The sequence below is a fragment of the Equus asinus genome, chromosome 25, assembly GCF_041296235.1.
Source record: "Equus asinus isolate D_3611 breed Donkey chromosome 25, EquAss-T2T_v2, whole genome shotgun sequence".
Lineage (NCBI taxonomy): Eukaryota > Metazoa > Chordata > Mammalia > Perissodactyla > Equidae > Equus > Equus asinus.
Window position 1 is genome coordinate 12,203,633 of NC_091814.1, and position 26,397 is coordinate 12,230,029.

Consider the following 26,397-nt stretch of genomic DNA (forward strand, 5'->3'; position numbering starts at 1 on the left):
TGACAAAGATATACGCATGGAAAAATCTGGAGAGAAAGCACAAAAGAAGAGAGTGGGGAAGGAGGAAGCACTTTGTGATGCTTCAGCAATGACTGGTTCCATTCCAGCTTCACCTCAGTGCTCTGCCTACGTCCATGTCTGCCCACGTCCATGTCTGCCCCCACCTTTTGTCCCCAGGGAGCACTTTCCCTGAAATTCTGTCCACCCTGTGAGGGTAGGCAGAGCTTTCTCCTCTGAGTGGGAATGCCACTTCCTGCTTCAATTCCCCATTCCTCAGGCTAGAGTCTTCTACAGGCAGTCCTTCCACAGAGGGGCTTTGGGCCTCTTTCCTGTGGGATTCGTCCCCTGCAATTCTCATTTCCCTGTTTCCCCAGTCCATAAGACCAAACATTATGTGCAAGCAATGAAACTCCTGCTATTATATATGGTGATTTCCTTTAATACAAATGTTGGAGTTATTGCACTTCTATTAAGATGATAATTGTTGTACTTTTTTTTGAAGGTGAAGGGGAGAAGAACATTCTCACTGTCCGCAGACTAGGGAAGCAGCGGGCTAAGGTGCTCTTCCATCTACTTCAAGTTCCAAGTTGCTTGAGGGTGCTTGTAGGTGGTGGGTACTAAAGGTGAGCCCTGCCATGTGGAGCCAGGACAGAGGCTAGGCAGGGATGCATCCTTGTTTGGAAGATAAGCTGCATTTTTTAAGCCAAATAATCTAGAATCATGTTGCTAGGTTAGTGTATACCCCTTTTTGTTTTTTCTAAGCTTTAGTAAAGTCTTATTCACCTATTTCAGTTTTATCTCAGCTGTGTTATAGAGTAGCAGAAAAATATTTTGTTTCCAAAGTAGAGCCCAAGGGGGACAGTAGCGTATCTTGAAGCTAGTTAGTAATCATTCAGAAAATCAGAAAGGTAAAGTAAACCTCTGGAGGTAAGAGCTGCGGCTTTATGATATCACTGCTCCTCCCTACTTGAAACTTCTCCTTGCTGTGCTGTGCTCAGAGATCTGGGTTTGATTTATCAAGGAAAGCAGTAGTTACATTCCGCCTTCCTATAGGGCAAGGGACAGGGACAGACAAGCAGGACCCCTGGTGTCTCTGCACACAGAAATGTTATGAGAAAGCCTCAAATGAAAGGGCAAAAATGAGAAAAAAAATTTCTCATCGTGAGTTACTCCCTTGTATCTCTGTAAGATGCATGGATGTGTTCCCTGCACGTGTATTAAAAGAGAAAAGCCGTGGGGGCTGGCCCCGTGGCCGAGTGGTTAAGTTCGCGCGCTCCGCTGCAGGCGGCCCAGTGTTTCGTTGGTTCAAATCCTGGGCGCGGACATGGCACTGCTCATCAGACCACGCTGAGGCAGCGTCCCACATGCCACAACTAAAAGAACCCACAACGAAGAATACACAACTATGTACCGGGGGGCTTTGGGGAGAAAAAGGAAAAAATTAAAAATCTTTAAAAAAAAAAAAAAAGAGAAAAGCCGTGAGGTAACCCTCCTGAGCACCGCTAAGGTGTGAGTCCTCTCATTCTCATGGTCTCTCAGAATTCATTTGTAAGTGATATTTCCTTCTTTTTGGTCTACACTATTCCCTCTTGTCTGCCTCATAGCCTCTCTTTCTCTTTCTCTGTCTCCTCGTACTCCCTCCCATTCTCTCTCTCTTTCTCTGTCTTAATTTCTTACACATATGCATACACTTATCTTTTAACCCTGTCCCCCAAAATATATTACTCAAACTACCTAATAGGATAATTAGGTTAGACTCGACTTCGAAGTTTTTAAAGATTTCTTTAGAGTAAGTCTCACTTCAAATCACCCTTGCTTACCAAATTTCCAAGTTTGTCTTCAGTGAAGTCAGCTCATTTATTTGCTTTATTTAAGAGTTAGATGACATGGGACTCACAGTTCTAGTGTCTTTCAACTTGTGGATGTTTGTGCCCCAGTGCTTACCCAGAGAGGAAGGGGGAGGGACTGGCTAGATGCCTGGGCACCCACTAAGCTGCCGCTTCTTCTTTCCCTCCGGGGCCTTCTTCTTTCCCCACTGGGGCTTCTTCTGGAGTGTCCTTTCCTGCAGCTGTTCTTCTTATTGCTGACATTTCAGCTCTTCTTCTGACTGTATTTCTTTTTGAAGGTAGGAAGTTACCTTCTTCTCATGACCAGAGCCCAAAGAGATTTCTAAATTCCACTTTTTCTGTCTTTGAAGTTCCTTATGTATTATTGTACAGAAAATAGTGTCCACCAAAAATATTACTCCCACTGCCAGATAGAAAAGGACATGAAACCAGACAGAAGTTGGTGACTGGAGGCCTGAAACAGAAAATGACAAAGAGAAGAAATGCTTTTTAGAAGCCGGAAGGATGTGTTTGAGTTATATTTGGAAGAGGAGGTTGGCTGGGACCTGATATGCCAGCTCCCAGTGGAGACACTGGTAATTTCAGGGGGCAGGAAGGAGCTGGAGGTAGGTCTAGCTGGGCTATAGTGTACGGACTGGGGGCAGGCTCCTCATAAGAGCCTAACTGTCAGGGCCCTGTCAGCGGCCTTACTCCTTAGTCTCAGACAACTGCTATTTCTATGCCATTTAATGCTTGAAATAAATCTGGGTTAAAGATAAGCTTTTTTCCTAAACAGTTTTTTTTTTTTCTGGAGCTTACAATACTTCCACCTCAGCCAGATATAGACACTTGGACAAGTACTTATGTGCAACCCACAAAATCTCTGTCTCACCAATCTACAACGGGAGCTCCTTGAAGTAAGAACTGCACCCCAGGGTCTTTGTATCCCCATACCTGTGACAGTAGATAGGAGGAATTCAATATATTGTTGATTAGATTGTTGGTGAGAAAGAGGGAGAGAAGGAGGGAGGTAAGGAAGGAGGAAGGCGGTGGGTAGAGAGAGACTGGAAAAAATAGAAAATAAAGAAGAGAAGAAAAGAAAAGAAGGAAGGAAGGACAAAAAGAGGGAAATAAATGGAGGAAAGAAAGGAAAAGAAATGAAAGAAAAAGAAAGGAAAGCAAATTTAATGAAGTTTATGAGGAGAATAGTGAAGTTCTGAATGAAGAGCGGAAAGGCCTGTTGATGGTTTTTTCCTAGGCGGGCCACGAAATCCCCTTGAACAGATCTCAGTCTGATAGGAGAAAACAGAGCATCCTCTCTTGTGCCAGTCAATTCCCATCATGCTCACTCACCAAGCACTTGAAGCTCCAACTCAGAGCTGCGCTTGATGACATTTCCATCTTCTGTGGTAGCCTCACACCAGTATAGCCCAGAATCTTCTCTTTTAGCAGTTAGTCTCTGGTATTCAGAGGATGTGTTCCTGCTCATCAGGGTCTTGCTGCCCACGTAGAAGGAGAAGTAAAGCTGCAAATCAGGCCTCTGTAGGAGCAACTTGGTTTCACAACTCAGGTTGACCAGATTCCCCTCTAGGAGCGGGAATGACAAGGAGGCTCTCAGCACTGGGGCTGGAAATAGCTCTAAAGAAAAAGTTGACACGGACAGGGTTGGCTGCCTCAGTGTCAAGGTTCTTTTACAGAGGATATATCCCCTCTCCCTTCAGGAAATCTGCTCTTAGAGAATGCATCCATAACATACATTTTTTCCCACTTCTAGCAGAGAGGCATTCTTGGGGTTTCCTCATAGAGATAGTTGCCAGCTTGCTCACATCCTACTGGGGAGAGTACCTGTACACAGTCCATACTTCCCTGAATAGCCATGTTATTTATTGTATTACCATGCCCTTTTAGTAATAGTTGTCTAAGAGTGGACACTGGCCCACACACTAGCCAGGTCAGTGACTCATGACTGTGTTCCCGCCTCAAAAAACAATCTGGGACAATAATTTATTTCCCATGGAAATGAACTATTTTTCAGTCAGAAAAAAGTTGCTAGTAGTTGTGAGTACTAAGATGAAAGGCCACAAAAGAGTCGCAACAAGGGCCACGTGCAAACTGGAACAAAGGAAGCTGCTTAATTAGCAGATGCTCAGAGAGAGGTGGAACCAGAGAGGCCACGTTTTCCCTGAGAGATAGATGGAAAGTACATATAACCAAGTCGTAATGTCTTCCTGGCTTCTGTTTCTATGGAGCTTTTATGAGATTCCATTGGGTTATTTTCTAATATCTCTCCTACCGACCTTGAGGGAGTCTCTATTCCATGCAACTAAAATGAAATTGATGAAATGGATGCTCACTATGTCCTGGCCTTGACATTAGCTCCTGTGATTATTGATGGTATACTGGAAAGGGCAATGGACTGGGACCCAGAAGACCTCAGTTCTGGTCCTGGCCCAGCCGGTGGTCATTGTGTGGCCTTCAGTAAGGCCTCCGTTTCTTTACTTGCAAATTGAAGCAATGATTTATGATGGTTCGTCTGGTCCTCACAACAACAGCTCTATGACTATTCAGATACCATACCTTTTATAGTGATAGATACTCCTGCTGATGTGTAGCGATGCCATCCCATGCCTGAGCAGTGATAGATGCCATTGTGACTCAGGTTGGTTGTCAGAATGGTGAATTCAGAATCCTGCGGAGAAAACTTAAAGGCTTTGCCATTTTGGTAGAAAACTATATTGTACACCAGCTTATTCTTCCATCCATGACACCTCAAGGCCAGAGGATCCCCTTCGATGAAAACTCTGTTAGAGATCTGGAGTAGTAGCCAATCTGAAAAACATGGGCCCAAATACACGTAGACAGTGGTAGAGGTACAAGGAGGCCAAAGCTGGGCCCAGCGCCTTTCCTATCTTTTTCTCCTTGCAACATCCCAACCTCAGAGCTCTGCTGAATAGGAGGCCTGTCTCCCATTCCTCAAATATCTTTAGCTTTGCTGGGAAGAAAAGTAATCTTTACCAGCAACTGTGTACACAGCCTTTTCTTGTCTTCCCTTTCCAGATAGCAGAAGTTGCTTGGGAGAAAAACAGTTTACTCCATGTGGTAGACAGAATTCTAAGATGACCCCAATGAGCCACACTCTTGTATAATCCCCTTGAGTGTAGGTGGAACTTATGACTAGCTTCTAGCCAACAAAATATGACAAAGGTGATGGGATGTCACTCTCATGATTATGTTACATTATACAAGATTCTGTCTTAGCAGACCAGACTGAGAGTCTCCTGCTGGCCTTAAGGAAGCAAGCTGCCATGTTGTGAGAGGGCCTGTGATGGCCATTTGGCAAGGGGCGTCTAGGAGCTGAGATTGGCTCCCAGCTAACAGCCTGCAAGAAGGAGGGGACCTCAGTCCTACAACCATGAGGAGCAAAATTCTGCCACTGACTACATGAGCTTGGAAGGGCTGCAGGAAGGTACACAGCCCAGTCAATACGTTGATTGCTGCTTTGTAAGACCTTGACAGAGCACCCAACAAACCTGTGCTGGGGCTCTTAACTCATGGAAAGATAATAAACATCTGTTGTTTTAAGCTGCTAAATTTGTGGCAATTTGTTACACAGCAACAGGAAACTAATACATTCTAACTCCTGACAAATTTGTTAATGGGATCACACATACTAAGACAAACACACAGAGTGGCAACCATATCCAGATGAATATATGCTACTAAGTTGATAGAAACACTCACATATGTGCACATCAGTGATACAGCTGGTAAAAACAAGCTCCAAGTCAAATGGGCCCTCCCTTTTGATGTACACCTCTACACGTAACCAAAAATGCCTCCTTCACTTTTTCTTTCTCTGGAGCAGTTGGTTTGGCTAAAGAAGGATGAAGTTCTTAAAGGACAAAAGAGTAGAAGAGACAGCAGTGCTTTTTCCCCCTCCAGAGCTTATCTAAGAACGGAAGGCAGGCATTCCAGTGCTGTATGATCTTTATAGTCTTGGATGCTGCCATTGAGCTTCTAAATATAATGAACACTTTTTCCTCCCTTATTCCTGTTCCCAACCAAGAGGTGCTCAAAGACTGGACTGCCCAAACACACAGACACCTTTGCTTTATACATCCACACATTTTAACATACCTCCAACAGAAACTGTCCAAAATACTAGTAATGATACAACATAATTGAATGACACAATTAACAGACTTGATTTGGGGATTTATATAGAATGCTGTACCTTAGAAAGAGAAAATTCATATACTTTCCAAACACCATGTAACATTTATAAGAACTAAGCACATACTAGGCCACAAAGCAATTTTCAACAAATACCAAGGAACTCATATCATATTTAATACAAATTCTGACCAAAATGCCATAAAATTACAAATCAATAATAAAAAGCCAACCTCCAAAAACACTTCTAAATAATTAATGAGTAAAAAAAATTATAATGGAAATTAAAAATATCTAGCTTTAAGAGATAATGGGAATATTACATATTAAAACTTGTGGGATGCAGCTTGTAGCCGACATCACTAATTTCCTACTCAAAAACCATTCTCCCCATCTTCATCACCTTGGAGTAGAATGGGGACACTCATTCTACTCCAGATTAGGACTTCGGTCCACAAATCAGCTGTATTTTCTTGGTCTCAGCATACATAGATTTAATTAAAGTGACTGAGAATTAGTGTAACTGAATTAAATCCTCCACTACTGACTAACCTTGGCAAAACATTTTTAAAATAGGGTATAGACAGCACTAACCGAAAAACTTGATGTAGTGTACTGTAGTAAAATTAAGAACTTTTGTCCACTGAAAAAACAAAAAAACGCAGAGATAGCAAAAAGGCGAGCCACAAAGTGGAAGATATTTGCAACACTTCCCAAAAGACTCATATCCAGAATGTATAAAGAACTCCTACAAGTCAACAAAGAAAAGGCAGACAACAATAAAAAAAAATTAGCAAAAAACCCCGACAGGCATTTTACAAAAGAGAATATCCAAAAGGTAATAAACATGTGAAAAATGCTCAATATCACTAGTTGTCACGGAAGTGCATATTAAAACCATAATGTGATACTATTGCACATGCACCGGAATGACTAAAATGAAAAAAACTGGAAATACCTAGTATTGATGAGGATGAGGAGAAATCAGAACTCTCACACTCTGCTGGTGGGAATGTAATTTGGTGTAAGCACTTTGGAAAACTAAACCTGAACATATGCATATTTTGTGATCCTGCAATGCCACTCCTAGCCATATTCCAACAGAATTGTGTCCGTAAGCGCACTAAATGAGAAGTACAAAAAATATCCACAGCAGTACTATTTCTAAGATGCCCAAACTGGAAACAGCCCAAGAGTCCATCAATAGAACAGATAAATATGGAAAATTATACAGTAATGAGAGCAAATGAACTGCAACTTCACAATATGTAAGAATCTCACAATCAGCATGAGAAAAGCCAAACAGAAAAGAGTACAAAGTGTACCATACTGCGTCCGTTTACATGAAGTTAAAACATGGGTAAAATGCTATAGTGTTAGATGTCTGTCTTGGGGGACTGTGACTAGAAATGGGCAAGAAGGAGTTTCTGTGATTGTGGAAGTGTTCTATTTCTTGATCTGGCGGCTGTTTACTTTGTGAAAATTCACTGAGGTGTATGTACATTTAAGGTTTGTTGTATGTTATACCTTAATAAAAATTCACATTAAAATATAACAAAAAGATATATAATGTAATAATATAATATGTAACAATGTAAAAAATAATGTAAAAGATATTATTCTCAATAAGTCACCAATGCTGGGAGTTCGAGAGTCTAGGCAGAGGCAAAGAAAATGGCCTCTTTCCGGTCCTAGTTCGTTTTTTTCACTTGAACCATGAAACACTTCTGCTTTTGCTCCAACTACACAAAGTCTCTTATTGTAACAGTTCTGTCAGCTCCCTTGACCTCTCCAGCCTAGGAACTGATTCCTGGAGTCCTAAGAGACACATGAACAACACCTAGCATTTTCTCTGACATTCTCAACATTTCCTTAGGAAAAACCATTTCCTTCAAAAGCATTAATCTCCCAGTCTGCATAAATCTAATCCTGCCTCCAGCATGGATTAACTTTTGCATTATCAGTTACAAAGAAGTTTTAGCTTATTGCTTTTGAATAACTAAATAATCCATTTGAATGGTTTGTCCTGGGTATTGAAACATTTTCCCCTAAAAAGTGTTGCAGTTTCCATCTCTTGACAAATCGAAACTACTTACAGATTTAAGTAGATGGTGGGGTTTTTTTCCTGCTTCTGTTTATCATGGCTTAAGACCTAAAGTCTCATAGTAATTCTATGCCCAGAATATTATCTTACAGATATACCACGAAACGTACCTCATGCTATATGTATAAAGATGTTATTGCAGCATTGTTCCTAAAAGCGAAAGAACGGAAGCACACTAGAAGTTTACTAAGGGGGAGAATGGTTACATCAATGATAGCACATCCATTTGAAAGTATGAGGTAGATCTCTGTTGATATAAACAGATCTCCAAGATATTACAAGTCGTAAAACTAAGATGTGAGACAGTATATAGAGTATTCTACAGCCACTTTTTTAAAAAGTTTATATATAAACAGTTTTTTTCCTGTGGAAGGTGACTGTGGGACTAGAGTTTTGAGTGGGAGGAAGATTTCATTGTTCATCATTGTACATTTGTCTGAATTATTATTTACTATGTGCAAGCATACGTTTTTCAACAAAACTACATAATTTTGAATAACAAAATGTTAGGGTCTGAGTTTTACTCTAGATACCCTACATACAGCTGCCCCAGTTGAGGTGCTGTTGGGGCACAGTTCAAACACCCTAACGTGATGTTTTGAGCATCTTGACTTAATTTCACCTGGTAGGCACATAGAGCTGAGACTCATACTCAGGTAAATCAACACACACACCTCTGGCATCCAGGAAGGAGAAAACACAAAGGAAGGCCTCGTGATTTCCAGCCCTCCTGCTCCATGCCATACTTACCTCTATGGATTTCCAGCTGTATAGGGTCACTTGGCACTGAGAGACCTGTCTGGCACCTGTATTCACCACTGTCACTGACAGTGGCAGCAGTGATTCTGTATCTGGGGGTCAAGGTCTGAATGGTTGTGCCGTTGAGAAACCACCGTGTAGAGCTGTCCTCAGGCAGACGGGGTCCCTCACACCATAAGGTTACATTTTCCTCCTGGAATACACTAACCCAGGGAGGCTGCAAGGTGATCACTGCCTTTGTGGGGTCTGCTTTGGAAGTAAAACAAAAAGAACAAGTGGAATAAAAGGGAAGTCTGAGCAATTGGTAAAGTTTTGTGGATAGCACAAGGGCAAAAATGTATATTTAGATTAAATTGAAAAATCGGTGAGTGGAAACCTACAAAAGCCAGCCGTTAAGAGTGTCCAGACCCTATTACAGAGAGCTCTGTTCATATCATTAAATCTGCATCTGTGCGTTGGAGATTTTGGGTTCCCGAGAAACAAATGACTAATTTAGGTTCATTGCTGGTCAGCAAGGAAGCAGGGTTTCAAACTAGGGCAAGCTGCTTGGAGCCGATTTTCTTATCCTCTGTGCTATACTGTCTCTTAGGGTTAATATCAGGCCTTACTTAGCATCTGCAGTGGAAATCGAGGTTCAAATTCCTCACTTTGAATCCTTCGCTTACGTGCTGGATTCTCTCTGAGGAACAAAAATGTACTGAGCTTTCTTCTAAAGGGGACTTTCTGGAGGGACGTTGGCAAACCCAGCAGAGCTACCTCTGCATTTTTGCAATTCTGGCCCTTTCCTGCTATTTTATATAGATTTAGGCATTTAGTTCAGAGGTTGGGACTGATTCAGAAAAATCTTAGAGAGAAACCTTAAAAACCAGGATTTTATCAAAATTATACTCAATATAGGAGATCTGACAAAATTTGTAAATCTTTCTCCTTTCTATTCTCTCCCTATGCTTTCTTCTTCACGATAAGGGGACCCAGCCTTTGGAAGCAGGAACGTGGCAAAGGAAGAGAAGTTGAGTTAGACATTACTCACCCACTTGCCCACCAACTGGAACTGTAAGAGACCAGAGAATAGACATCAGTTGGTCAGGGGGAGACGACAAGGAAGGGAGAACTGGGGAGACAGGATTAATGTAGACTCTGTCTTCTGCAGGCCGGCTTAGGTCTCCTGAGTTTCTCTCTACCCACTTTCCCCAAATCAGGTACAGCGGTACTGAAGAGCCCATGGCTGGTTGTTGACAAGGTTTTATTTTGACATGGTGCTGTAGGCTTAATGTTACTCAGAGTCTCCCTTCCCATCCTTTTGATATAATAAGCACCTATAAACCATGAAGCACAGATGCAGTTGTCTCCATACTCATGAGCTCTAGCCTGGTACACTAAAGGAAGACAAAAAATCCTGAGTTCCCAGAACCAGAGCCTGTACCCTTCTAGCTACCCCCTCAAAGCCCAACTTACCCCAAAGGAGCAGAGCTGTCAAGAGCCACATGTTATCTCCAAGCTGATGGGAGCAGTGAAATCTGTAACATGCAAGACATGGAAGAGGTTCTGCCGAGGGCCCTGGAGCCAAGATTAGAAAAGAGGAAGGAAATTGTCACCTCTGACTGCTTTCATTATGTTCCTTTTCTGGGAAATATATCCTTAATTCTCGGAGCAAGCTCTCCCCATTCTCATACTTCTCGGCCCATCTCTCCCAGTTCGAAACTCTGGGTTTTGGGTTTATGAAACTCTAAGAAACCAAGGAAGGGGTTAAAGTTTTACTGGCATTCTATCCTGACTATATCCTCCCTCTACCAATTCTGTTTCTTGGGGCTAGAATATGGCAAATCTCCATTTTAAAAATTGGTTCAAAACCTGGCTACTGCCTCCAAAACTTGATCATTTGAGTCCAGATTATTCTATAGCAGCCTGTAGGAGGCATCTGAAGGGTTACTAATCTGCAAGAATTCCCCTAATACAAACCAGCCTCTCTTCCTCTGGGAACACATGCAGGATCCATTTCTCATTTCAGTTTAAAAAAAGAGCCATGTCTCTGAAAGACATTATGAATTTGGGATGTTTATTTTGGCTAAATCCAGGGAAATCAAATGATTAATGTAAATGCTGTAGAGATGAAAAATAGCATATATATATATGAGCAGAAATATCCCGAAGAAGGGAGTTTCAGAGTACAGGTGGGAAGCTCTCCGCCACTAAAGTGAGCTGGAACCTGAGGCAGAGTTGTAAAGATATAGAGAGATTTTTAGGTATTCTGTTAAGAGAGAAAGAAAACTAAACAGAAACTAGGATGAGTCCAATGAGTGCAAAAGGACTTAGGTAGCAATCTCACACTGATTGAGAATTAAAAATGGCGACGAATAATGTTGTAGACTGAATTACTGGCCCCAATTTCTCATCCCTCCCTGAAACTACACTATTTCCACAGCCTCATGAGAGGCTGAGGGTACTTCCTTGACCCTTGGCTTTGACTCATCCATGTGACTTTCATTGGCCAATGAAATGTGGGCGGAAACACCATTGTGCTAATTCTGAACCTAGACTTTAGCAATCTTTACATATTATCTCTCACCCTCTTGTGCTTCTGTTATTGTCATGACAAGAACATGCTTTAGCTAGCCAGCTATATTGTGAGGCAGAGCTGTCCTGGCCATTGCAGCCCAAAGCAGAGCTGCTCCAGCTGCCCTGCAAACTTCAAGTGAGAAATAAATGCTTACTATTGTATGCCACTAACATTTTGAAACTACTATAGAGCAATAACTGGTTGATACAATTGAAAAGCAAGGAAGAAAGGTCTAGGAAGAACTCAGGATATTCTGAGAGAGATGGGAGAAGCCTTAGCTCATTGAAGTTTACAGTCAAAGCCCATATTCATAACTATTACACTGTTTTGTCTTCAAAATTTTCATTGTATGGATGTACCATAATTTATTTCACCAACATTTCTTTAGAGACATGCAGGCTATTTCTAAGGTTTCACTGTTGTGAGCAGGAATGAATAGTCTTGTACCCATCTTTAAATACTTGACTTATTATTTCTGTAGAACACATTCCTAGAACCAGCATTACTCAGTCACAGGAAATGGACATTTCTTCTTTGGATAGATGCTGTCAGATTGTCTGTTATCACTATCATCATCATTGCATATATTCGTACAGCGTTTATTATGTACCAGGCAAGTATGCTTGATATGTATTTTCTCACAATAAACTATGGGTAGACACTATTGTTATTTCCATTTTACAAATGACGGAACTAGTCAAAGAGGAATTTGGTATCTTGTGCAAGGTTGTAAAAAGTAGAAACAGGATTCGAAACCAGGCAGTTTGATCTCCTCTACACTCTCAGCAATAGAGCATAACAGTACCCACCACATCCCTTACAATTTCTAATTTGTAATAAAATAGCTGCTTCTTTGAAAAATGAGTGAATGTGTTTCATTGACCAGGAAAACATGGGGGAATGAGTAGTGTTGTGGAAGAGGAATGAAAGAGATCCATGACGTAGAAGGATGAAAAAGTTTTTTTCTAATAAGCATCTGTAGTTTCCAAATGTTAAGGAAACATCCCCTGATGTAGGTCTGAATCCAGTAAAAAGAACTAGGAGATAATGGAGCAAACATTGTAACTAAGGCAGGGTAGTCTCCAGTATTTAGTGGCTAATGAAAATGATGATGCTCACAAGAACCGTTAGGAGAATTTACATCTATACGTGGCATTTATATTTCCATACACTGGTGATATTTTATAATACCATCTTACTCATTGGCTTCATGCTTTTAAAATCACTTCACAAATACACTTTTCTCAAAGGTAGATGCAAAGTATTATTTGCCTATTTTAATTAAAATTGTTCTCCTCTCTACAATAAAAAATGATTTGTGAACAATTACTTGATATACTTTTTAAAAGGTAGGATAATTTAAATCTCACAAAGAAATGACCCAAAATTTATTTTACTTTTGCACTCTTTACGAGTAAAAAGCAGTTGGTAATATTTTCCCTTAACAATCATGTATTTTAGGAACTACTGAAATATATCAACTAAATTTTAGGTAAATAATTGTATATAATTGTCTACAACACGAGTTAACAACGTGTTTTGTATGCTGTTGTAACATCTCTTGAACAGATGAAATATATTACCTTATATACTTGCTAATGCAGGAAGTGTTTTTCAGGAGATTCAGATAAACTTTACCTGATGTTTTTCTTCAACTATCATTCACTGTAAAAAGTTCCACATTGGTTCAATTTCTAGTTTCCATTAGAAATTCAATTGATTTTTTATTCTTATTCTTACTGCTTCATCTATCAAATCTTTCTCTGGTTCCTGCATCCCTCAAGGTGATTTCATCAACTTAAAAAAAATTTAATCCTCATTTTTGACTTTGTATCATCTAGTCTTTTCAGTTAATTTTTGGTGGTGTTATAATTTGTCTTTTATGGATTGTTTCAATGTGGAATGATTTTGTCCATTTCCTCTTCCCTTAATCGCACTTTTTTTTTTGTCATCATGAATATATTCATTAAGTCCTTGGTCTAATTGTCCTGGGCGCCCTTGAGGTACGTTCATAAGTTTTTTACTAATCAAACCATTATAAATCTCAGTCTGTCTGCTTTTGCATAAATTTTCCATCATCCTCAAGATAGCAAATCACTGCATTTTGATTTTGTTCCTGCGTCACAGCAGCAAGGGGTTCTGGCTGAACTGAAAAGGCCAGAGGGGGAGGGGGAAAGTGTTAAAACATTTGAGTAGCTTATATTCTAAAAATAGGTATCATCTGAAACAGAGAAACTCTTCACATGAACTCCTCCCCCAATATTTGGCAGTCTGATGTGTAAGTCAGCACTATCCTGAAAGGCCTTCATCTAGTACTATAAACAGGGGAGGCCACAATGGTCTGTTGGATCATAGCATGTGAAAGCTCCTGATCTTCCATGTTTCCCAAGCTAGCACCATCTTCCCTCGACCATCTTGGCGTGTCAGGAAAACACCTTCACAGTCATCGTGACAAGAGCAGGAGGAAGTTGGTCAAGATGGGGGTTGGTGACTAGAATGGATAGAGGGTTTAGGAAGGTAGGGAGGTAGGAGGTTGGCCACAAACTCTTCCTCCTTTTTTTGCCCTTGTTCCACCTAGGGGGAGAAAAAAATCTTTATTTCTTTTCAGAACTTAAAAAATGTTATGCAATATTTTATACAAATGACAGAATGTGTAATATATATGTGTATATGGCTTTGATACATAATAAGCAAATGAATACTTGCGAAACCAGCACTCAAATGAAGAACTAAAATATTATTAATAACATATGAGATTTCTGGCCAAGATGGAGTAGCAAAGATTGGATTTATCCTCTCACCTGAAATAAAAACAAAAATGAACAAAATATATTAAACAACGTTTTTCAAAGCAGTGGCCATCAGGCGACAAAGCACGGTCATCCCTGAGGGATGGGAAAGAAAAGAGATGAGCCTGTGATTGCCCCAGCTCACTGCATTGAGAGGGTCTCCAGGCTGTAGTGCAGGGATGGGCGATTCAGGCAAACCCCAGTGGAATCTCTGAGTTGAGAAGATGGAGCTGAGAGCCTGGAGAGACCAAGCTGGCTAGAGTTCACAGGCCAAAAAACTGCAAAGGAGAAAGCTGCACAGAGACAAAAGTCTCCAGGTACAGGGGATTCCCCTCAAGCATTCAGCGGAATAGGGACCAGTTATTTGTGGGAGAAAACTACCTCAGACCTGGGAAAGAACTTGAAAGGATTAGATGGAGTAGCCCTCAGTGCTCACACAGGGCTGGAAATAGCGCCAGTTCCCAACAGTCGGAAAGGAAAACATCGTAATTCATGAGGTATGTGATAGAATACTCAGAAGGGTCTTACCTCAGTAAAGTTGAGAGGTGGAAGATATCACAAGATCAAAATTCAACTTCTAGAGATGAAAACTGATACATTGGATGGGATTAAGAGCAGATTAGACATTGCAGAAGAAAAGATTAGTGAATATGAAGACATTATAACAATAGAACCTATCCAAAATGAAACAAAGAATGAAAAGAAGATAAAGAGGATCAGTGAGGTGTGTTAATGGCTTAATATTGTTACCAGCTTTTAGTTAATATCAGCCCTGATATTGGTTCCCCTACAGTGAACCCAGCATATATGGGTTAAAGCTAAAAGCACTGATTCCCAGTTCCCTGGTTCTTCAGTTACGCTCATATGTAAATGATTGTTTCTTTAACCTCTGACTCCCTGAGCTATAGAGCCAAATAGAAGATACAAATTGTTAAAGTCCAGATGACCTCACACTGGGCTCCCACTAAAGTTGTGGCTAATCGCAGGACATTGAAGTTCTTTTACAGAGAAACTAAGGTCCAGAGAATATCAAGAAACCAAAGCTTCCCAGGCCCAACTCCTTGGCTTCCTGACATCACAGTCTACCTTCCACCATGGAGATAAACAGCCAAGGACACTCATCTGAGAAATCCTTTGTCTCCTCCTCTGGAAGCAGCCCAGACACAGGCTGATGGGAAAATGCTGACCAAGAAGTCCATGGCCCCCATCCCCTACCTAAAATCCCAAATAAAAACCCCTACTCGTTTCTTAACATGGACCAAGCAGTTTTGGGGCACTGGCCTGTGCTTTTCTCCTGCTGCCCGGCAAAGTAAAGTCTTTCCTTTTTCACCCAAGACTCTGTTGTTGTTATTTGGATTGGCATCAAGATCAGAGACCAAACTTTCAGTAATTGGAGTTCCTGAAAAGGGGGGGTGGACAGAAAATATATTTGAAGAAATAATGGCCAAAAATTTTCCAAACTTGGTGAAAACTATAAATTCATAGATCCAAGAATCTCAACAAACCACAAAGCATCCACACACACACAAGCCATGAAGAAAACAACATAAAGACATAATAACCAAATTACTCAAAATTAATGGTAAAAAGAAAAAAAAATCTCAAAAGCAGCCAGAGAAAAAAGATATGTTACATAGAGACAGAGGAATGAAGATAAGGATGACATCTGATTTTTCATTGGAAACAACGCAAGTGAGAAGATAATGTAGCAATATCTTTAAAGAACTGAAGGAAAACAATCTGTCAACCTAGAATTCTATGCTCAGTGAAAATATCTGTCAAAAACAAAGATATTACAGGTCTGTGAATTTTTTATTTTGTAAGATGATGCCAAGTTAGTTTCTCAGTGGCTATACTAGTTTAAACTGCCATCAGCAGGATATAAGGATTTCTATTTTGCTAATGTCCTTGCTAATACTTGATATTGTAGTAAGACTTCTTAATCACTCTTCCCAACTTTATGGTTATAAACTAGCACTCTATTGTAGTATTCATTTGCATTGCCCTGATTACTAATGACGTTGAACACTTTTTCATATGTTTATTCATCATTTGTGTAGTTTCCTTAATGAAATCTGTTTGTTTCTTTTATTTTGCTCATTTTGTGCATTTTTATCTTTTTCTTAATGATTTGTAGAAGCTTTAAGATTCAATCTGGCTGGGGGGTTACATGTGTTGCAGTTATTTTTTTGTGATTTGTGACTTGTCTTTTCACTTTCTTTATGTTGTGTTTGCACATACAAAAGCTCTTAATTTTAATGTAAATTTATCAATATTTCATTTTATGGTTAGTATATTCTTGTTTCTGAAGTCCTTACCTATTCCAAAGTATTTTCTTCTAAAAGTTTGAAAGTTTACCTTTTACAGTTAAGTCTTAAATCTATCTGTAAATTATGTCTGTATGTGGTGTGAGGCAGGTATCCAATTTCTTTTTTTCCACATGTATAACCAATTGTCCCAGCACCATTTAAAAACTTAAATCATTCCCTCTTCGAAATGAACTGACAATTCTATCACAAAACAAGTTTTCATATATATGTGGTTCTCTTCCTAGAGTCTATGCTGTTTCATTTGCAGTTTTCTTATCCCTGCGCCAATACCATATTGTCTTAATAATATGGCTTTATAATACATCTTGACATATGATAGTGCATGTCTCCCTAACTTATCCATCTTCAGTGGTGTCATAGTTATTCTTGTATTGTTGCCCATTCATGTACATATTGAATCTGTCAGATTTCTTAATATTTTTTGTATTTAGATCAGAATTATATTGAATAGGTAAATTAATTTGGCAAGGATTTGTATCTTTACAACTTTGAGTCTTCCAAACCATGGATTTGGTATATCTACTCAAGTCTTTGGTGTTCCTCAATAATTTTCCATAAGTTGCACAGTTTTCTCCATATAGATTTTGCACAGATCTTGTGGGATTTCTTCTTAGGGGTGTGTGTGTGTGTGTGTGTGTGTGTGAGTGAGTGTGTATATTTTTGCTAATTCAAATGGTAGTTTGAAATTTATACTTTCTAAATGTTTGTTTATGGTATAATGGAAATTCAGTTGATTTAGGGAGCGATGCTTTCATATTCAGATACTTTACTAAAGTCTTTAAAATTTTTTTCAGATTATTTATTTTCAGATTCTTTTGTGTTTTTTCATGGAAATTTATATTATCTGCAAGTGTTATAGAGCTTTCTTTATTTCTTTCCAATCCATATATGAGTATTTTCTGTAGGATTTTGGTAGATAAATTTTTTCAGGAAAATCATGCTTTATTTCTTAGTTTGCTAAATCATAAAACGTTGTTAAATTTTATCAAGTGCTTTTTCTCTGCGAATTGAGATGATAATATAATATTCCTCCTTAAATTTGTTAATGTGTCTAATTATGTTTATAGATTTTTCTGCTGTTAAAAAACTCTTAAATTCCTGAGTAAATCTGATTTCATCATCGTTTATCATGCAGTTTTAGATATTGATGGATTTGACTTGTCAATGTTTTGTACTTAAAATTTCTGCTTTATATTCATCACAATTTCACCAGAAGTTTGTTGATGTTGTTGGTCTTTTCAAAGAACTAACTTTAGACTTTGTCGATTCTATTTATTCTATCTTTGTTTTTCTATTTCAATTATTTCTGCTCTTATTTCTTTTATCTTCCTTCTCCTCTTTTTGTTGGATTTGTTCTGTCCTTTTTCTAACATTAAGTCTCATGCTTAGGTTAATTTAACATTTCTTCACTTCTAATATAAGAATATAAGAGTTTCTTTTTTATTCTAATTATGCTTTTAGCCACATCCCATTAATTTGGACTCATGGTGTTTCAATTATTGGTTATTGAGGAGTATTTTAAATTTCCTTGACTTTTAAAAGGTTTTTCCTTTATTTGCTATTTTTCTTTTTCCATTTCCCTCTTCTTATGGTTTGGAATTTTTATATACTATTTCTATTCTTTGGTGATTCTCCTAAAAGTGTATCTTGCACGTTTTATATAAGAAATTGTAAAGATAATCCCCAGAATGAAATCACTAGAGAAGAATCCTTTCACCAATTTCATGCTCTAGGCAGTGGCAACAGAATATTACCAAAAGTTCATAGCCATGGAATCCTAACGTATAGAATGTTTTCTGAAAAAATTCTAGTCTATCACCCTTCCCCTCAAACTACTCAACTTATGGCATACCTATCTATGAAGATGCTGACTATCTGCGTACTCTCAATCCTTTCAACATTGGACATATATGCAAAAGAAATGACCTCCTTTGTGACTACATAACCCAGAATTTCTAAGAACTTTACTATTGGTAATACAGTTCTGTCCCTCAATATTCTGAAGGATTAATGATGAGTAATGGTGGTTATATTTCCCTTGTAATAAACTCTGAGAGGAGGCAGATTGGAGTAGTGGTAAGGAAACGTCACTAGAAGTCAAATCGACAGTTTGAAGCGCATTTTCCAATGCAATACTGTTTCAGCTAGAAGAAACTTCTAGCTGACTCAGCTAGTCCTCCTGCCTACACTTCCTCCAGCACACAGTCCAGACAATAAGTAACCCACACTCTGTGATCAAGGTTTGTGGAGTTTAGACCAGATTTTCTGAACTTTGAAAAGCTCTCAGCTCACAGAACTACTAGGGGTGGGTAGATGAGAACTGACAGACTCAGCAATATTTTGTCATGGAAGAAAGTTATTTGAATGAAAATCTTGTACTCTTGGGGATCAGAAGAAGCACATACAGTGGTCTTAATCCTTGAAAATGTCTGCACAATGGCTTTGTTTCTTAGGGTTTTATCTAGTCTATGTAGGTAAGGTTGACTTTTACTCATAGTCTAGCTTGTTCTTGCCACAACAACTTAGTTTCTCTTCTTCCAATAGCCTCTACACTGATTCTTAGCAAGAAATAAAAACAAAACTTATTGGAAAGGCAAAGTAACAGAAATTTAAGTAGATTCATCCATCTAAACAAGGCTGGGAACACTCCAACATTTTAGTTGGTTGATCTTACTATTATCGCAGTTTTGTGCATGACAAAGCTAACAGAGGTCCAGTAACTTGCTCATGGTCAAAAAGTTAATAAATGGTGCAATGAGACACAAACTAGCTCCAAGTCTGATTTTGTGCAGCAGTGATATAATAATTATGAATTTGAACAGAAACAGAATTATGGCTAATTGACCCTGAGTATGCTTCCTGCTACACTGTAACTCAGGAATTTTTTCTCAGATAATTAGCAGCTTTATCATGTGGAAGGGGAGGGGGCCAGGATTTGGTCAAAGCCAGGTCCTTTCTGGGGAAAATTAGTCCTATTCAGTACAGGTGTGGTGACAGTCAAGCAACAAAGCATTTACACCTTCAAGGTGGCCTATTAGCACTTGGTAAGGGTAGTAGATGTTGTCTTATCTTTTGACTTTTCAGAGGGTAAGCACAGTCTTCATGTGGTCAAAATAGACAAAGGGAGACATTTCTCTTTACAACTATAATTTAAGATATTAGGGTAGAATTCAATAAAGACCCTGTTCAAGACAGAGTTAGAATTCCAGACTGGATCCTCTGGCCTGCCTTCTTCTTCTTCTTCTTCTTTTTTTTTTTAAAGATTGGCACCTGAGCTAACTGTTGCCAATCTTTTTTTTTTCCTGCTTTTTTCTCCCCAAATCCCCCCAGTATATAGTTGTATATCTTTTTAGTTGTGGGTCCTTCTAGTTGTGGCATATGGGATGCCGCCTCACTGTGGCCTGATGAGCGGTGCCATGTCTGCGCCCAGGATCCAAACCAGGGAAACCCTGGGCCGCCAAAGCAGAGGCCGGGAACTTAACCACTCCCGGCTCCCTGGCCTGCCTTCTTCTTACTTGACTCCATGAAGACGTCATACTATCACTGTAATGCATGGTTTGTATCAAAGTTTTCTCTTGAACACTATCTTGGAAGGAAGGAAGATAGCTATGTTTATGCCCACTGCTGAGTCACAAAGGCTTGACTAGAGTCCCTTAGTAGCAGCATAAATAAGAGGATGACAAATACTAACCCAGGGAGGATTGAGGGGGTTCCCAAGTCACAACCATATTCTTTGCCATTCCACTACTCACTTCTGGATCCAAGTCTTGGTTGTCTTGCCCTTAGAAACATTGCTGTCCCCACCATGGCCTGGTCTTCAGTCCTGTCTCTATAGTCTCAAAAATTATGGTCTATGACACCAAACAAAACAGACAAGATTAGAGTAATAGAGGGGAGTGCAAGGACTTCCTGGGATCATATCACTATTCTGCCTCCTTTGATTAGGAATATTGTGATCCTACCTCAAATAAATGGCAATTGGTTCAGTTCAGAAGATTCACATGGGGAAAAGCCATTTCCCATATCAGATGTGTGGTACTCTCACTACTCTCACTTCCCCAAGCTAAGTGAGTTTAAAGGTGGTTTCTCTTTTATATACCTTAAAAGAAAAAACTTATTTTCTCTACTCATAACACTTCTGACATCAAATGTGTGGGGAGTTTTCCCCTGACATTAAGCAATTCTGGTACTAACTGCCCAGAGCTAGCACAGACCCCACAGATTAAGGGCTCTGTCCCACAAAACTGCCCCCACTTCAGATGGCAGTTGCAAGTCCAGTTGGTTGGCCCCTGTGTTTCTGAATAACCAGCTATTAATCAGGAGTTCCCATAACCTCTTCCTCAGGTTTGTAAAAATTATACATAATATCAAGTTGAAAAGAATGAAAGAAAATGCATACTTTTATACACTGTCAAAAGCAGCAAATTGGCAAAGCCTTTAAAAAAATTGTATTTAGCAACATACAAGCAAATTTGAATTTTGCCCATTAGGTTAATATATTACATTGAACCATATGAAATTGTCAATATTCAACAAATGTTGACCTGAAAAATTAACTTGAGATAGATCAAAAGAAATTATCTGCACTGAAACACAAAAAGAAAGAAAAAGTGAAATGTTTTCAAAATTTCAAGAGCATGTGGGTCAGAAGAGAACTGAGCCAGACTAAAGTTTATTTTTCACCTTGGTAACTCGTTTGCTAGAGGATCTGTTTATCGACTGGTTGAGTAAGGCAAGAATTTCCGTCTATATAGGCCATGAAGGGTGGTTGGCATAATTTCAATTGCTCTTTCAATTTCTGTACCTCCTAAAAGAACATTCCTCCTTTCCTGACTTGCAATCGTATACTTCCCTGTCATCTGAGGAAGTATTTTATTGTGTCTGATGTCTCTGGAGACCATTTTCCACCTAAAAATTGAGAATGTGGTCCTAAGCTGTAATTTATGGATCTCCTTTTGAAGCAGGAAATGAGATGACCCTTCAAATAGGAAACAATGGTAATGACCGTTTCCAGATTCAACGTTAGACAATGCATAGACCTGTTGTATGGGCTTTGTGATGGCCAGGAGTGCCAGAAATTAGGTTTCTGGGCTCCTTCCAGTCTAGGATATCCTCACAGCTAGAAAGGATCGCAGGGTTATTGCCCAGTAGGGTCACAACCACCAAAAACATCTCTAGGATAAAGACTGGTGGAGAATTTCTCTATCACTTTCTTAAAATCCTAAGTAAACCCTTTACTTTTGTGCTGTAGAGGACTGCGACAGCAGAGCCACCTTCCTGTGCTTACCCAGCTTCTGTTTGTTTAAATCTCTACTCCTGTCACTTGAAGGCACTTGATGGAACCTGGAGCTCTTTGTTCCTTAGTTCCATGTGACCTGTCCTCTGGTGGGTAGTTGAAAATTTCAAGGACACTGGAAAATGCCAAACAGTATGCTCTCAGTTGGGGTAAAACTAGGCTACGCCATCTTGTTCAAATAGGTAAAGCTGAGGCTGATAGACATTTTTGGCATTGATGGTTCTGTGGTAGTATTCTTGATTCCCACTTGTCAAAAGTTAGCTCAATTTCTGGCCAATATTCATATATACGTCTGTCTACTAGACTCTTCTAACTACACAATAAAATAATAAATGTTGAATTTTAAATAATGTGACTGTTATCTTTTCCAAAGGAAAGTCTGAGCATGTATAGGATTGCCATTTAGGGATGAAAAGGAAAAAGTGTTAGATTTTGAGACTGCAGCCTTTGATTTCATGGCCCAGAATAGACTGGTAGCTGGACCTAGTTAGGAAAAAAAGGGGAAAGAAAATTCTGTAGTAGTTTTCTGTAATAAAATTTGTATTTGTAGTGGCCTGACAGTTTTTACAGTGGTGGGACTGTGATTTATACTCCATCTTGTGGTGTCAGCAACTTAGCTTATGTCAGAGCCATAGCATTAAAATATGACTTTATTTTTTGAGGCATTTAGTATATTTTAAAAGTTGATGATGATAATAGTGGCTAGGTTAGTTATGTTAATATTCCTTCTGAAAACAAACCAAGGGTGGATAAGAAAAAAAAAGGGTGGATAAGAAAACATATTCTTAAATGCATTAAGGTGATGGTTAGACAATGAAGAATTACTAAGTCTAAAGTAAAGGAAAAACTGGAACCCAGAGACATAAGCAAGCGCAGAGACTACATTTTTGCTAAGAGCATTTCCTGATCCTGCAAATTAGGTATGACAGCCTCCTGTGGCGAATGGGGAAGAAATAAAAGACCAGGCTCTGCACAGTTTGGGAAATCTACCAGAAGAGCATTCCTACACAAGGCTAGGACCCCAAACGGCTATAATCTTAGGATGAAGGTGAACTAGAATGAAACATCCCCTGTGTAATACAGTTAAGTTTTTACTTGGTTTAAGGCAATTATAGACTGAGAGTGCTCCCAGCCGCCTGGCAGGAAAGCCTTCGTTGTAGGTCTCAGATTATTCCTAAACTGATTTTTTCAAATACAACGTGTAGCATATACTCAAAGATAACGAACACAAAAGAACTAGACTCCATGAATGAGAACCATCAGACACAGCAGGCAACAGAAACTGACCCTAAAAATATTAGAGATGTCAGAGTTATCAGAAACATTGTAAAATAATCATGTCTACGTTGTTCATGAAACAAATGAAAATTTTGAAAACACTTAACTTCAAAAAATATACACACCCTCATGTCATTGCAGCATTATTTACAATAGCCAAGCTATGGAAACAACCTTGTATACACACACACACACACACACACACACACACACACAGAGGAATATTATTCAGCCATAAAAAAGAATGAAATCTTGACATTTGCGGCAACATGGATAGACCTTGAGGGCATCGTGCTAAGGAAAACAAGTCAGACATAGAAAGACAAATACCATATGATCTCACTTATATGTGGAATCTAAAACAAGCTTGTAGTTATAGAGAACAGATTGGTGGTTGCCAGAGGTTAGGGGGGTGTTGCAAAATGGGTGAAAGGAGTCAAAAGGTACAAACTTCCAGTTGTGAAATAAATAATGGGGATGTAATGCACAGCATGGCGACCATAGTTGAATACTGTATTGTGTATTTGGAAGTTGCTAAGACAGTAAATCTTAAAAGTTCTCATCAGGCGCTGGCCTGGTGGCGCAGCGCTTAAGTGCACACATTCTGCTTTGGCCGCCTGGGGTTTGTAGGTTCGGATCCCGGGTGCAGACATGGCACCACTTGGCAAGCCATGCTGTGATAGGCGTCCCCCATATAAAGTAGAGGACGATGGGCACGGATGTTAGCTCAGGGCCAGTCTTCCTCAGCAAAAACAGGAGAATTGGGAGCAGATGTTAGCTCAGGGCTAATCTTCCAAAAAAAAAAGAAAAAAAGTTCTCATCATAAGAGAAAAAACTTCTGTAACTATGTATGTTGACTGATGTTAACTAGACCTATTGTGGTGATCATTTTGCAACATATACGAATATCAAATCATTATGTCGTACACCTGAAACTAATATAATGTTGTACGTCAATTATATCTCAATAAAAGTTTTAAAAAAAAATTTGGAAGAATGTTGCTCACTAGGGAGTTTTCTTAGCTTCAACTAAACATTCAGGATTGCAAGACCCTCATAGGCCACACACGGCACCAGTCTACTCAGAAAGATACAGAATAAGAACCAAAGCTGTTAGGAGGGCAGCCGCAGGCATTGTTCTGCTGTGGGAGTGGTCCTTGCAGTAGTCTATGTAGCAGTCTGCACTGTCACCCCAGAGATATTCTCTTGGTTCTCTGCCCCTCACTCTCCACTCCAGGACAGCTGAAGCATGAGGTATGAGGGAACAAGACAGATTGCAGCCACCCTGGCTTAGAAACTACAAGTCTCTGAGGAGCCAATATCTCTTGCAAAAACTTTATAGCACAGTTTCCAATGTCCATGCAAGGTTTATGCAAGTTACAAGAGTCACTGCATTCAGGGAAGCTCAAAGTATGGCTTCTCGCCAGATACCTATTACTTTCCCAAGTCCAGCTGTAGCCTATCGATCAGGAATCATTTTTTATCATACGATGTTGCTTATTAATATAGTGATATTTCACCCTTAGAAGGTTTCAGGAAAATAGAGCTGGAAGGTTAATTAAAGGTCAAATTATCATGCAGAAGGGGAAAGCTTTGTTGTTTCATTGCGGGTTTTTTTTTTTTAATATTTTGCCACAAAATGGGAACTATAAAAAGTGATAGAACAGATTTAGAGATGAGTCAAGCAAAAATTCTAAAATGATGAACCCATCGAAATGAGAATGAGCAAAGTCCATTTATTCAGAACTTGTTATAGCAAAGCAGCCAGGCGCTATCACTTGGATTTAGTAGAAACTGAAAGGCAGGCAGAAGAGTGGGAAAGCTTTATGGAAAAAAGGGAAGGTTTTAGGTGTGCAGTGATTGGAGGCTGTCGGCATGGGGAATTAGAGCTAACGAGAAGCAAGGTGTCCTACATAATTATATAGGTTAGGAGTGTGCATATTTTGCTTTCTCTAGTTGATCCTAAGTTGGAAGCAGGGACAAAAATTAGGGAAACTGTTACTTATTAACCAAGTCCTGGCCATTTTGCGTTGATCATTACAGAGGTTATTGTTTGGCTTCCTGTTTGCTTGAGATAATGCTTTAGACTTTCTACAACTCTGACTTACAGGCAGTAGGTTGACTTTCTAGGCTGGTTAGCATAGTTATTGGGTTGGTTTCCCAGGCTAGTTGCTGCAGATTGTAGATCAGAATTCTATTTTTATATGTGGTCTGGCCATTGTCCATTTGCTTATTCAGTCTCTCTTCTAGAACCCATTACGATCATGCCTTTATCTCCATCATCCCCTGTAACTACCCTTGTCAAGGTCACCAATGACTAATTTTGCTAAACCCAATGGTCAATTCTTACCCTCATTTAATCTTATCTATAAATAACATTGGACAGTTAATCCTTTCCTCTTCCTGGAAACATTTTCTTTACTTGGTGGAAAAAAATTCTGAAATGAGATAAAAATAACTAAGAACTCAGTGGAAGAGTTAACAGGAGAGCAGTCACAGCTGAAGAAAGAATTAGTATAGGGGAAGATGAGGAAGAAGAGAAATTCAAAATGTAGAACAAGGAGAAAAAATGTAGTGTTAGACACACAAACAATTAAAAAACAGCAAATAGAATGAGAAGTTCTACCTTACTTTTAGAGACTCAGAAGTAGAAGAGAGAAGAAACAGGGTAAAGGCAATATTTGAAGAAGTAATGTTTGACAATTTTCCGGACAACATGAAAGACACAAATCAACAATTCAAGAGGGCCAAGCAATCCCATACAAGGTAAATAAATGAACATCAGTGCTAGAGACATCATAGAAAAACTGCAGAAAATCAAAAACAAAGACAAAAATTGCAAAAAGCATCCAGAGAAAAAAGAGAGTTTACATTCAAAAAGCATCGCACTCAAAGAAGTATAGCAGACTTCTATACTTCTAGATTTGATAAAAATAGCCTTTAATAATTAAGGAAAGGTAAAGATACTTTCATTAAAAAAAAAAAGCTGGAGCAGTTCTTCACCAGCAGACCAACACAAAGGACATTTCTAAACAATGTTTCTCAGGCAGAGGGAAAATGATTCCACATGGAAAGCCAGACAAAGAAAGAAAAAAAGAGACAGAGAGTAGTAAATACATAGATAAATTTAAATTAACATTGACAATATAAAAATATATAAATAGTCTTCTGGGGTTTAAAAACGGTTTGAACTATAATAAATGAAAACAGCATATACACAGAGTGAGACTAAATGGAACAAAAGTATTCCAAGTTTTTTATACTGTCCAGGATGAGGGTAAGAGT

At 39.2% G+C, this 26,397-nt stretch overlaps 1 protein-coding gene across 5 annotated transcripts; it reads right to left on the bottom strand.

The window, feature by feature from the left end:
• Window positions 1–204: 204 nt before the first annotated feature.
• LOC139042023 (high affinity immunoglobulin gamma Fc receptor I-like) lies at window positions 205–10,419 on the bottom strand. Of its 5 annotated transcripts, none has more exons than XM_070497533.1 (6): window positions 10,318–10,419; window positions 9,893–9,913; window positions 8,854–9,111; window positions 4,404–4,655; window positions 3,180–3,413; window positions 205–2,301 (listed from the first exon to the last, which is right to left on the bottom strand). In XM_070497533.1, exons 1-6 carry the CDS (start codon window positions 10,346–10,348, stop codon window positions 2,078–2,080), a joined length of 1,020 nt encoding a protein of 339 aa, XP_070353634.1. In that variant the 5' UTR covers window positions 10,349–10,419; the 3' UTR covers window positions 205–2,077. The 5 variants fall into 5 exon arrangements, with proteins under 5 accessions (XP_070353634.1, XP_070353636.1, XP_070353635.1 ...); XM_070497534.1 differs by having other exon boundaries at window positions 398–2,301; window positions 8,854–9,108; XM_070497531.1 differs by having other exon boundaries at window positions 400–2,301; window positions 3,180–3,464.
• Between the last annotated feature and the right edge of the window lie 15,978 nt (window positions 10,420–26,397).

Coding starts and splice junctions, on each gene's coding strand:
- LOC139042023 (XM_070497531.1), bottom strand. CDS start 10,348: ATGTGGCTCTTGACAGCTCTGCTCCTTTGGG. Junction 9,112..9,892: donor TCCAGTTGGTGGGCAAGTGG/GTGAGTAATGTC, acceptor TTACTTCCAAAG/CAGACCCCACAAAGGCAGTG. Junction 2,302..3,179: donor GTTGGAGCTTCAAGTGCTTG/GTGAGTGAGCAT, acceptor TTTCTGTTTCAG/GCCTCCAGTCACCAACTTCT.